The following is a 13,642-nucleotide window of genomic DNA, read 5'->3' as shown; positions in this document are numbered from 1 at the left end:
GCTAGAAGGCTACTTGCCATGTGGGAGAATACTGTGCATTTCTGGGGAGCAGTTTGCTCTAGAGGACTCATCCAATCAGCATCTAGGCAGCCGGGTAGAACACAGCTGTTCTAGATACAGCACCTGGCCCTGGTTCTGGGAGAATAGGTTACAAAGCAGCAGTATTGTGATTGGTGGGTTGAATGACACACCAGCTGGGAAGACTAAAACTGTCCGCATGGGCTTTCTGCAAACTCTGGGGACTATGGGGATTTGCCAGCCCTGCCCCCCCACCCCATAGAATAGCCCCATGTCCTACATAAGAAGGCAGGCATCCATCAGTGAGCCTAGCCTTCTGTGTCATCCACTGTCCCCATGGCTTTCCGGGGCTGCAGGCTTTCAGTTTGATCCTGGAAGATATTTTCTCCTGACATGTGTGGCTTTTGAGGCTCAGTACACCAGGGGTTCCCTGACTGATGTCATAGCTGGGTGAGGATTGCAAATTGCTCATATTACCACCGTGGAACAGTGCAAATGAACACATTAATTTGGAGATGCTCCTTGCAGAAGAAGTCATAACTTTGCTATGATACAAGCACTCTTAGCAAGTTTTGCTGCTCGAATGCAGAGTTACTTCCATTTAAAGTAAATTTAACACATGCTAAGTATAACGTGACATGGGGAGTCTACAGACATGCTCTGGGATGGAGAGGGGATGCTTTAATTAGAGAAGCTCTGAGAGTTGCTTTAATTAAAGCACCTGCAGCATCACATGTATTCAGCATCCTGTGCTTCAAAATAGTGGCACTTGATGAGCTTTAGTTAAAGTGCCCTCACCACCATTTTGAAACATGGGGATGCTGAATACATGAGATGTGGAGGCTGCTGGAGCACGCTAATTAGCAGACTTGCAGCCAACTTGATTAATTGAGTTGGCTCTGATGTGTGATAATTAGCATGCGTTGGAGCAGAGTTCCATCATTTTTATAGGTGCCCAGAGTTCTAAGGCTTGTGACATAAAAACAACGTCTTAACCCTCCTAATACAGTAGCCATGAAAAAAGGTTGGGAGAGACTCCTAGAATTTCTACACCTGGTTTAAATGGGTATAAGGAGGAAAATACAGTAAATAAGAACATGGCAATGGATAAAGAAACACCTGAGGACACAAAGATGGATAATAAAGAAAAGTACTAGAATTGAGGACACTGTTGAGTGAGGTGTTTCCTTTGTGGTTTCTGAAGGCATAGAGGCTGTGTAAGAGCCTGGCATATGGGAGGAGATAGCACATAATAACACATGAACTAGAGGCAGACTTTTATTTGGGAAGTACTAACATAGGCTGTGATCAAGCCCTTCTGTGTTTCTCTGGAGTAGGAAGTAAAGGCTGCAGAGATTTCTCCAAGAAGAAAAATTTTCCATTCTAGGACTGCCTTTTGGAGAATGGGTAACATGTAAAGTAGTACCTATTATATGTCCCTCTCCCAGGCAGAGAAGATCATGAGAATGGCCCAGGTTCATGGGCATGGTAGAGTCCACCCAACAAGAAGTTTTTGAAGGCTGGTGATTTGGTGCTTGCTATGATGAGGGTTTACCTCCTTGACTCTGAGGTGGTGGTCTCAGGTGTACAGATTTCACTTAGAAATATTTATTTTGGCCCAATTAGAAATAACTAGTTGTAACATTAAAATCTATAGCTGAACTTAGTTCTACTGAATGAAGACATGGTCCCTGCCCAGGTTCTGCCCTGCAACCATGAATTATAGGAAGAGAAAGTATGGGCTGAGGCTGTCTTGCCCCTTTCTTGTACACATTAGTTCCATAGGTGAATAGGCAAAGGCTACTGCTATTCAAAAGAATTTAGGATTGTGTGTTTTGGGTGCATACACAGGACTGAAATCCATGTAGATAAATATACACAGAATCACAACTGTGTTTTGGTCTATAGCATATTCATGTATATTCATTCCTTTTAAATGGACTTTATATTTCCATGTAAAAGCTTGAAAAAGTTAGTTTCTCTCAAAAATTGGCTACCTATTTGTTTGTTTCTTCCTAACAGTTCTACTTAACAGAAGTCAATCACATTTGCAGAACTGTGGATTGATTTACCTAAATCCAAAATGAAGAGTCCTAAATTCTCAGATAGGAAAAAACACTAATACAGTACTTCACAGAATCAGTCATGCTAAGTCACTCTATTTACTTGTCTGAAAAGCACGTTTGCATTAAAAAAGTTAATGTCTCTTTTCCTGAAAAAAATCCACAATAATGCATCCACAATAATCCACACTATCCACGCCCTACACCATTTTTCAGCACGGGGACTCTAATACACAAGACACTGGAGTTGACTGGAGTATGGTAATTACCATATGCACCAGCAGACTTGATTAATCAAGTCATTACAGCATGTTGGAGCAGCCTTGCTGCAACATAGATTCAAGAAAGACAAAGATGAGGGCATTTTCATTTGCATGAAAACAAAATTATTTACTTTGAACTCATTTTAAAAGGCATGTTGACTTTTGTTTCATGCTTCAGAGCTAAGTAGGTACAATTTTCCCTTGCTCATTCCTAACATTAACACTTAAAGTAACTTTGTTCTCTTCCTTAACACTTTGCTTGATTAAAAAAAAAAGAATCTTGATAAACAGGCCCGTGATTTAAATCTTAGTGGAAAAACTGTTTAAAATGTTAAAACCAAGTAAAATCCTTCCATATGGTCAAACTTCTAATTGTACCCATGGGTCTCCAGAGTTGGTCAATGCTAAAACTCATTTCTTGTTGCCAAAAATCTGTCAAGAATGAGGGCATTACTGAGATATCCACTCCAAGACAAGCTACCACTGTATGCCTAACATAAGCATCACTCTCCTCACATCACCCCTGTACAAAAAACCTGCTTTCTAAAAGCAACTATAAAGATATTTCTTTAGGATTCTTCTCCATTAATACAAATACTCAACATAACCTAAAACAAGGCACTTGTTGGTTTGGAGAGAAGAGTTACATAGTTAATTTTTTTTAATGTCACACTCTCTCTGAGGCAAATAGAAATAGCCAAATTAGTGCAGCCACCTTTTAATACTCTTGTAATACACATTTGGCTTAGCCCGTTCATTTTTTCCAGATATCCTCACAAAGACAGTAGCTTTCTGGTGTTCATAACACATATCTTAAGTTAGGCTAGATTTCAAGTCAAGGCATTTAAATATGTGCTTTGCCGTCTATATTTAGTGCTACAAAACATTACATTCTTAACTTTAAAGCTAGCAAGCACAGTTCGAGACAACGGTCATGATTTCACTGGGTATTTCACCTATCCTTCTCTCCCTTTAACAAATTAAAGTTTAAAAATTATATTTCAGTTATTTTACTAGTCAAACAAACTTGCATACATGGTTAACCCATCATGTAGCCTACCCATTTGACTCATTTTAGTAGCAATGATATGAACACAGAATTTACATATGCATTGTTCATCCTTATGGGTAAATTTGCACAATACAATCTAATCGCATTTTCCATGAATATTAGCCTTTTGACCCATGTTCATAATAGTAAAAAAAGCAGTGAAAGAAATCATAACCTACCAATGGTTCCCTGTTTTTGACAAGTCTGATTATTTTAACAGAGTCCTCCTCCTCATCAATATCATCAGGCATGGGAGGTAACACTGGATCGTAGTTCTTTTGAGCGACAGTATCATGTACAGACAGCAAAGCCTGAAAATGGCAATGGGCAACATTAATGTTAGTCATCTGAAACTCTCATAAAATACAAAAGGAACAAACAGTTCATAATCTGATGATTACAGTGTCATAATGTTTGTAGGCAGCATTCAATTTATTTTAATAGCTTGTTAAACAATAACAGAACATTTTGGTATTTTTCAGATACACCAGATATACAAATTGTAGATGCAGAAGGGTTGTTTTTACACATAAAAGTTAAAATGTTGCGCACATGGTACTTTCATCCCCAAATTACAAAATATATGGCCTAGAGAAAAAAGATGTCTTGAAAGCAAATTGTTGTTTCTCCTGATACAAGTTCAAGAATCTCATTCTATTATTGTAACATAAAAGTTCTTGCAACACATTACAGAAAGCCAGGAAACAGAAAAGCATGATCATTAACTTCTGCCCTTCCTGTTCATGCATCAAATGTTGTGGAGCTAAACTGCTGCAGAAATGTCCCTCTGATAGGCAGCCAGATGTTGACAGCTTCTTTGCTCCTTGTTCTTAGGCTTCCTTTCAACGTAATTCAAAAAGCACACAGTTTAGGAATTTTTATTGTAATCGCTCTCTCACATAATTTGGTACTGAAATTGGAGAAATGTCCTTGAATATCAATGCAAGTTGGGAGCCGAACTCCTTTTCTTAAGATCCTCTGGAAGTAATAGGCCCTAACTTACAAACTCGCTACTTTTCAGATGCAGCATTTTTAAAGTTCACTTAAGTGTTAACTTTTTCAGGATTTTCAACAGCTTTCTAAAACAGGGCAATCGAGGTGGCACAGGGCCAATCCATGAGCTAGACCCCCTCCCCCCCAGCCTTCCTCTATTTTACCAGATTCAGCATCTGCTCCAGCCATTTGGGAACTTGTGCTGCATGCAACATGGATCTCAAAGCAGCCAGAGTGGGTGAAGTGTACAATGCAGTCCAGGAAGGCACGTGTAGCGCAGATTCTAGACCAGCCAGAGCAGGTGCTGTGCTATGTATAGTGCCTGTCCAGGTCAGCCTGCAACACACATGGTGCCTACTCCAGATAGTCACTGCATACAGCATGGGTCCTGGACTGGTTGGAGTGGGTACCACATGTAGCACAGCACCCACTCCAGCCAGTCTGGGATCCTCACTACATGCCCCTGGCTGGACCCATTCTGGGTGCTCCAGGATCCATACCACATGCACTTGCCCATGTGGCACAGTCCTAGAGCAGCTGGGCTTGGTGCCACATGTGGCACATGTTCTGACCCCTATGCACAGGGCTGGGCCAGCGCATGCTATACCCCATGTGGGTCTGTTCAGACCCAGAGCAGCATGAGGGGTCAGATAGCAGGGCTCTTTGGGCCAGACCCAGCCTGCAGGCCATATGTTTGACACCTCTGATCTAAATAATAAGCTAGCTAGATAATAAGGTAGCAAATAACCTAGTTAAGTAAGACTCTGATTTTTCCTGTTGCACCTCATGGAATAGTAGCAACGATGAAACCTAAAATGGTATAACTGTTTCTGTTAAAAACCATTAGGAATAGTAAGGTGAAGTTTTGCCATGGGCAATCCTTATGGAAGGTACCAACTTTTTTGGGTGCAACACATTCAGCTAATTTTTTAAAACCAATATATGATGAAATCAAGGGAGCATGGGAACTTCATGTTGCTGTGATAAGAATGCTTCTGATATCCAAGGTAACACTACACCACTCCCTGCAGCACAGACATACTCATAAGATGAGGTATGTAATTACCCCCTTCCTGTGTATACTGTAGATTACTTTTTTCAGTAATAATAGACAGTAATAAGAAATTTCATTTTTTAAAGTAAGTTATATGTTTGTACTCAGTTTTTTTCTACTGGTGGATTAGGTAGTTTCATTTTTTGTACTGCTTTCTCAGGAATGCTGAGAACTGCCCAGTTTAAAACAGGACTGCATGGAAGGTCAACAAAACCATGACACCCTTTGCCTTCTCCAATTATGGATTAATTTTCAAGTTATGTCTTCATATAGTATAGAGACACAAGGTTCTTTGGGTAAATCTGATATTGTTTATTAAACCAACTCAAGTAGTTGGAAAAATTCTTAGCTAGTTTTTGGGTTTAAATACCCTGTGTCAGGCTGAAGAAGCATCTGCAGTTGGTCTGGGCTCTTCCTGAATGGAATGAATAGTAACGAAGCCAGAGGCTAGGCTGGTATTTATTAGGGGTGTGCAAAGTGGGCCATATTCGATTCAGATTCAACCCACTTCGGGGGACAGTGATTCGATTAGTTGATTTGGATCAGTGTCTCAATTCAATTTGGCCAACTCTGAAGATTCGATGTTGATTCAGAGAATCAGTGAATCAGAGAATTCAGACCACACAGTAGCAACATGCAGGGGGTGCATGTGCACCCCCCAACAGGCCACGCTCCCTGCTTAGGTGATGGGTGGGAGGCAGGCAGTAACCCCTGGTGTCCCTCCTGAGTGCTGGCCGGAGAGTGGGGACATTGGATGAAGTGCTGCTGACACTTATGGGAGCAGCCTGGGAACACTGCTCATGCTTCCTGGCTGGTACAATCGGCCGCAGGGGGACCACCCCCTGGTTGGCAAGATTGGCCGTGGGGGGACTCCTGCCCCAGTCACTGGAGGGCATGTGTCCCCCCTGACTCGGGTGGTGCCAGTCACCCATGTGGCCATAGACACGGCTTTAAGTGTTTTCCATACATACCTTGAGGTACCAGGCATGGCTCGTGAACACTGAGATGATGGGGCAGATGGAGCATCCCACAGGAGTGTGTGTATGGGGGTACTTCTGGTCCACTTCTGGATCTGCCACCGAGTGTGCAGGGGACCTCCCCCCATCCCTCCAGCTCTGCAATCAGCCACAGGGGAACCCCGGTTCCCCCCCGGCAACCCAGGAGGCACCAGTCACCGAGCCAGGGGGTGGGGGCCCCCATGTGCTCCACAGAAGACCCGGAAGTGGACCAGATGTGCTTCTGGTCTACTTCTTAGTCCAACACTGAGCGCGCCAGGGACCACCCACACTCCTCTGAGATGCTCCATCCGTCCCACCATCTCAGTGTTCACAGGCCGCCTGTACCTTGAAGTATGTAGAAAAAACATTTAAAGCTATGTCTATGCCCGAATCATCAAGTCTCTCCAAATCTCTCTGAATTAATTTGAAGGGTTTCAATTCAATTCAGAGAGATTAAAGGGTTTCCTGGTTCGATTTTGATTCAGAGATTTGGCTATCAAATTGGGCTGAATCTCCACCAAATCAAATCAGCGACCGAAGCTTTGCACAGTCACAGTATTTATGCAAGATAGGCAGTCAGTGAAGATGTAAATTGAGGAGTCAGCGGGGTGAGAGAGAGGCTGGGTGGGGGAGGGAAATGAATGTAGCTGGTAAATAGTGGAGAAGTACCTGGGGAGTCAGCTGTCAGGCAGGTTATAATGCGTCATAAATCCAATGTCTACATTTAGAACGTGATTTTTTGTGTTCAGGAGGTTGATGAAGTGAAGTTCATAGGCTCATCTATGAAAAGTGTTTTGTAAGTTCCCTTTGAGGATTAGAACTGAGATTGGAGACAGGGTTTTTCTTGTGAGAAATGTGTCCCCATATGTTATTGAGTGTTCTTGTCCTTAATCCATAATTGGGGGGGAATCCATGGTTTTGTTGATCTTCCATGCAGTCCTGTTTTAAACTGGGCAGTTCTCAGCATTCCTGGGAAAGCAGTACAAAAAATGAAACTACCTAATCCACCAAAAGAAAAAACTCATCAGAGGACAACTGCAGATGCTTCCTCAGCCTGATAGACAGTATTTAAATCAGAAAGCTTGCTAAGAAGATTTTTTCCAACTATGTGAGTTGGTCTAATAGAAAGATATTAGATTTACCCAAAGAACCTTGTCTGCCTATGTCCTTAGACCAATACGGCTACAACCTATACCCCTTCATACAGTATAAACAGAAAGGAAGACCATCTCTGCTTTAAGAGTCTGTAATTGTTTGATGCTTTTTACTTCAAAATAAAATGCACTTTGCTGAAGACTTAGAATCATAGAAAATTAGGGTTGGGAGGGACTTTAGGAGGTCATCTATTCCAACCCCATGCTCAAAGCTGGACCATTCCTAACTAGATCATCCCAGCCAAGGCTTTGTCTAGCTGGGTCTTAAAAACCTCCAAAGATGGAGAGTCCACAATCTCTCTGGATAACTTGTTCCAGTGCTTTACTATCTTCCATGTGTGAGCATTCTTCCCAACATGGGACCTAAACTTCCTTTGCTGCAACTTGAGATCAATGCTTCTTGCTCTGTCATCTACCACCACTGAGAACAGTCCAGCTCCATCCTCTTTCATACCCCCCTTCAGGAGGTTGAAAGCTGCTAATTAAGTCTCCTCTGCTCTAGAGTAAATAAGCCCAGTTCCTCAGGAGTCATGTCCCTCATCCCCCTCACCATTTTTGTTGCCCTACACTGGACTCTCTCCAATTTGTCCACATCCTTTCTGTAGTGGGGTGCCCAAAACTGAATACAGTACTCCAGATGTGGCTCTACTGTTGCTGAATCTAGAGGAAGAATCACTTCCCTTGCCCTGCTGACAACACACCTACCAATGCAGCCCAATATGCCCATAACCTTCTCAGCCACAAGGGCACACTATTGGCTCATATTCAACTTATTGTCCTCAGTAAGTCCTGAGGTCCTTTTTTGTAGAGTTGCTGCCCAGCAAGTCAGGGCCCAACCTGTACCAGTGCATGGAATTCTTCTGCCCTAAGTGCAAGACTTGGCACTTGTCATTGTTGAACCTCATGAGATTCCTTTCAGCCCAATCCTCCGATTTGTCTAGGTTACTCTAAATCCTATCTCTATCATCCGGCATTATCTACTACTCCCCCAGCTCGATGTCAGCTGCAAACTTGCTGAGGGTGCACTCTAGGCCATCTTCCAGGTCACTGATGAACATACTGAAAAAAAATGGCCCCAAGACTTAATTCATTATATTCCCCCCTCCAAAACACTCTAACATTGTTTATCACCAAAAGTTAACAATCCTAGAGTGCCTGTACACTTCATGAGTTTTAATCCTCATTAAATTAAATAGATTTATAATATTTAGCTTGTTCATTTTGGTGCATCACATCAGCGTTTGTACACACTAGGTTTTTGACCATATTAAGCTTTGGAGCATCACAGCTGCGTTTGTACACACTAGGTTTTCGAACTAATTAAGACTAGTCCCCAGCTGGCACCACAGAAGAGTGGGACAGTCCAGCACTGCCCCCTGGGCCAGGGCTCCCCACGCACCCTGTGCCCATGCCTTGCCATGCAGCAGTGGAAGCAGGGAGTCAACAAACCACAGAAGAAAAAAGAAAAGTGGAAGCAATTCGAAAGTGAAAACAATTCAAAGGGATTTAAGTTTTAGTTTAATGCTCCAGAAAGATTTTTAAAGCATCCGGAAAACCTGCTCATGCAAACAGTCATGCAGTTGCAGCACATGAAAGAGTAAAAAACATGGTGTGTACAAAGACCCCTAAAGAATCAAATGCATTTCGGGTACAAGCTAATGCCCTGGATCTAGCAACTGCCGTTCTTTCTTGAAATGTGCGCCAGATAGCGTTGTACATACAATATCCAATGCAATTTCATGAAACTCTAAACATGCATGTGAAATAATGAAAAAAAACAAAACAAAATTAAGGGGTTGCTTTCCTTTAAGTATACCGCACAAGTCAAAGATTAGTCATTTCATTTTTTCATATGAAGAAATGGTACATGCACGCACTGACCCAATGTAATGAGATTCTATATTTCAGCTGAAAAACACTGAGGAAGATTAAGTGAATGGATTTTGAAAACAGCTGATGAAAATAATCTGACGTATTAATTCCATCATAGAAAGTAACAACTTAAACCACGTTCAAATAAAATCCTTGGTTAGCAGAACTGACAAAACACATTCCTTTTACCTCTAAATATAATTATGCCAAGCATCAATCAGGTACTGAAACATCACCAGATCAGGCAGCTGGATGCGCATTAGGACTGACACTAAGACAGAACCAATGCTACTGGGAAGGATCCAGGGAAGTGTGAATAGTGTACTCGCATCTCTCTTTATCTATACAGCACATGAGCACTGAGCCAAGCTCACTGTGCATGTGGAGCTCCAGCAGGAACCATGCTGATCAGCTGGCGAGCTCAGAGGGATGACTGCATGCAGTGCAGGCAGAAGCCACACTGATCAGCCCATGAGCTCAGAGAGCTCACTGTGCATACTTGGCACAGCCAAAGGAAGTGTGGCCACTCCCCACACCTAGGATTTGCCCATGATTGTTATATACAACAAGATGCTTTTCACTCAGTTACTGTAACAAATATTGTAAAAAGAAAAAACAGGACATCACAGTTCGGGGCATTTAAAACACCACTTCATCAATAGCATTTAAAAGGTTGGGTTTTTTGTTGCTGTTGTTTTTTTTGCAGGGGGGGGAGGTTAGTTATATACTTGGGATTACTTAACTAATGCTTGAGATGGACCTATCAAACAAGATGGAAAAAACAACTACAATATATGAGCCTTCAAGCTAGTTGACAAAGAAGTTTCTAACCCCACATAGTAACCAATTTCTTTATGGCATATATCATATGCTCACTGCAGGGCACTCTTTTCTGACTTTTTTTTTGTTTTTACTGTTGTTTTCTTTAACATGCTCCTCTACATCCCTGATATGAACACTGAGAACTACCATACAGAAGCACAATTAAAGTTAATATATTTTTATGCAAAATTTTTATGCAAAATTTATATCTAAATTTCAAAGAAGAAAAGAAAAAGTATAGAAAGAACACTGCCAGAAGTTTTTTGTGTTGTCCTTCTAAGAATGTGTTGACTATTCCTTCAAGGGAACTTTCTTGCACTTTTTTTAATATACCTAAATAAAAAGTGATCTATAAGCATTCCTTTGATAGCTTTGCCAAATGTACTTCTGTTTAATTTAAAATATGCTTAGCACAAGACTGTGTGTGATGTGTGTAACTACAGTATGAATAAAAAAGTTTAAAACTTCTTTAAAAACACACTATTATGAGTGCCAAGAGGTCAGATAAAGAGATGTCATCTGTTATCCAGGGAAAAGGGGAAGTTATCACAAACAAATTTTCCAAGGAAAGAGATGCCTCATGTATTAGTATTATGAAGCTTTCCTTTGCACAACCTGTGAAAAGAAACTGTCTAAAAGATTTGTTCCAGTATTACACTCCTTAATGATGATGAGGTTCTTTCAAAGCTAAAAGAGCTCCTAGAAATTCCGAGAACTTTTTATATAGCAATGCAGATTCACACAGAGTCCAGGATTAGGGTCAGGTACACCTAAGCACCTTTGGAAAAGAAGAGATCGTGTTTTAGCTAAGTTTTATGCTTATGATTCACTAATGTAAACATGGTTTGTATTTAGAACTTGAAAGAAGGTATGATTCAAATTCCTACACTACCTAAATATAAATATTGATGTTCAGCTAAATTCTTAGACATGATCTAGCTGGAAATGAATACTTTGAACAATTCACTGAATGTCTAGAAACCAGTAGACTTTTTGTATTAAAGCTATGAAATATTTTATGCCTTGATTTTGTAGAATTGACCTACAAAAAACCTACAGGTGATATTACTAAAAGTTGAAACATTTTAAAGTTACTTCTTGCACTATTTCTTAAGCTAGAAACATTTGTGTTAACTGGGAACATCGGTAATCATGACAGTTTACATGCTGAATAAAAATGCTACTTTCTATATGACATTTTTCATGACAGCTCTATACAGTATGACTGCTCTTAATCCTTTTTTTATTGTCTTAAGCCACAGTTGTTTTTATCTTTATTTCTGCATTTCAATTTTTATTTTATTAACTGAAGGTAGAAGAAAACCTAAAGGTGTCTAACTTTAGCATTCACTTAAGAAAAGTTTATTCTTCTTCCCTCCTTAAAAATATACTTTAAACTTCCATATGAAACTTCATTGCAGAAATATTTTGCAATTGCTATTACATAAAACAGGGGAGGGCAACATACAGCCAATGGGCTGGATCCAGCCTGGAAGGGATTTTAGCTGGCCTCCAGAGGGTCCCCCAGCCTAGGTACAGGGGGCAGCCCTGGCCATGTCATGTGTGAATGGTCCTGCCACCCTTGGACATGCAGCGGGGCTGGGGCAGCATGGTGGCAGGACCACTGTTGGACTTGGCCCTGCCACCCACACACCCCGGCCTATCTGCCCCTCACCTACCGCAAGGGGCACTGGACAGAGCAGGCAGATGGGGTCTCCATGGAGATTGGTTCAGGACCCACATTGGCAGGGCACAACTCAGCTGCATGACTGGGGCCGCGGGAAGGAGACGAGTAGCATCTGGGAGCAGGAAGGGTGGGTGGGGCTCGGGTCCAAGCTAGGATCATGTGGCAGTGATAGCATAGGGCCAGGGCCTGGGGCAGAACTATGATCCAATGCCTATACATCCCTGCAATAGGTGCCAGTTCTACGGGCAGGGGCATGTGGAAGGCAGATCGCACCTCTGCTCCGGGCCCTGGCCCCACACTGTCACCACACCGTGATCCTAGCTCTGCCTGTCCCACTCCCAGACATCGCTCCCTGCCCACCCGCGACTCCATTCCATCTGCTCGGCTGAGCACACCCTGCCTGTGTCAGTTCCAGAAGCCATAGTGTTCCCTGGCCTATTAGGTTATTTTCTTATGCAGTTACCTTAAGTTATGCTGTTTATGTGAATCTGAACATGCTCCACAGGGATGGAACGTTCTGGACCCATTAAACCTATCACCTATAATGACATCACAACCCATTTGGAGAGGTGGAGCATGCCTAGTGAGTTCCCCGCACTTGGCAGGAAAATGCGAGGGGAAAAGTGAGTGTGTTGTTTGAGTGACAGTTGAGTGCCATGTGCATAAGAGTGACTCGTGGAAGAGGACCAGTGTCATGCAGGGGTGTAGTTGCACACCTTCACTGTGATTCCTGCTCCACCCAAACTTTAACATCAACTGCCTGGAAGGGACAGTGGGATTTCTATTCAGCAAGTGATGAGAGTGTTCATTAACTTCATGGCTCATTAACAGCAATTAGAGAGATGATAATCTCCCTCCACTCTATAGGTGTTAACAACCCTCCATATTTTTAATATAGTGTTAGCTCCCTACCATATTAGTAAAGCTTCTAGCTTTTCTTTGGAAAGCTTCTGGTTTCATCTTTAGATGCACCCTCCTTTTCAAAATCCTAGATCTGCCCATGGCTGTCTGTACAGCATTCATGCCACGGTCAGCTTCACTTACTTCCATCTTGGATGGAAGATCGGTGGATTAGAGCACAAGTATCTATGCTGCATGCTATCAGACAGAATGAAGATTTCTTGGCTAGAAGTCATAACAAGTTGGCACAGGAGAGGCCAAAGAGAAAAGAAAAATGACGCAGTGTGACTTCTAGAAGGAGGACCCCCAGAATTCAAAAGGAACAGACTGAAGTTAGTAACTACTTTCAAGCTCTGCAGTAGAACAGCTGAGGAAAAGGTATAAGTGAAGAGACTAGCATGAATGGACCAGATAACCTAGCAGTCTTGAAAGTAGGGAGTACATACATAGCTGCAGGGATGGGGGCTCCAAAACCACTGCACCAAGAAATAAGAGGGAGTTCAAGTAGAGTGGTTGCTTCTCAAGGAAGCAATCCTCAATGCACAAGCTAAATCTATCCCAACATGGAGGAAAGGCAGCAAGAAGGCACAGCAGCCCCGCCCTGGCTCTCCAGGGACCTAGCGGACCTCCTGTGGCTTAAAAGGAAAGCCTACAAAGGATGGAGGACGGGATTCACCTCCAAGGAGGATTACTCCACGCTGGTCCAGTCCTGCAGGGAGCAAACCAGGAAAGCCAAGGCTGCAACTGAACTCCAACTAGCTTCAGGC

General features: G+C 42.3%; 1 protein-coding gene across 5 annotated transcripts in view; it reads right to left on the bottom strand.

Moving 5' to 3' along the window:
• Nucleotides 1-13,642, bottom strand: part of MPP7 (membrane palmitoylated protein 7) — a 243,391-nt gene that overhangs the window by 79,494 nt on the left and 150,255 nt on the right. For all 5 annotated transcript variants that reach the window (XM_019531481.1, XM_019531489.1, XM_019531504.1 and 2 more), the window contains exon 6: nucleotides 3,575-3,706. In XM_019531481.1, the coding sequence (XP_019387026.1) occupies nucleotides 3,575-3,706 (132 nt within the window). The remainder of the gene's footprint in view (nucleotides 1-3,574; nucleotides 3,707-13,642) is intronic.

The sequence above is a fragment of the Crocodylus porosus genome, unplaced genomic scaffold, assembly GCF_001723895.1.
Source record: "Crocodylus porosus isolate Cpor-Errol unplaced genomic scaffold, CroPor_comp1, whole genome shotgun sequence".
NCBI classification, from domain to species: Eukaryota; Metazoa; Chordata; order Crocodylia; family Crocodylidae; genus Crocodylus; species Crocodylus porosus.
The sequence above is the reverse complement of the archived record's forward strand: the minus strand, read 5'-3'. Positions and strand labels throughout refer to the sequence as shown.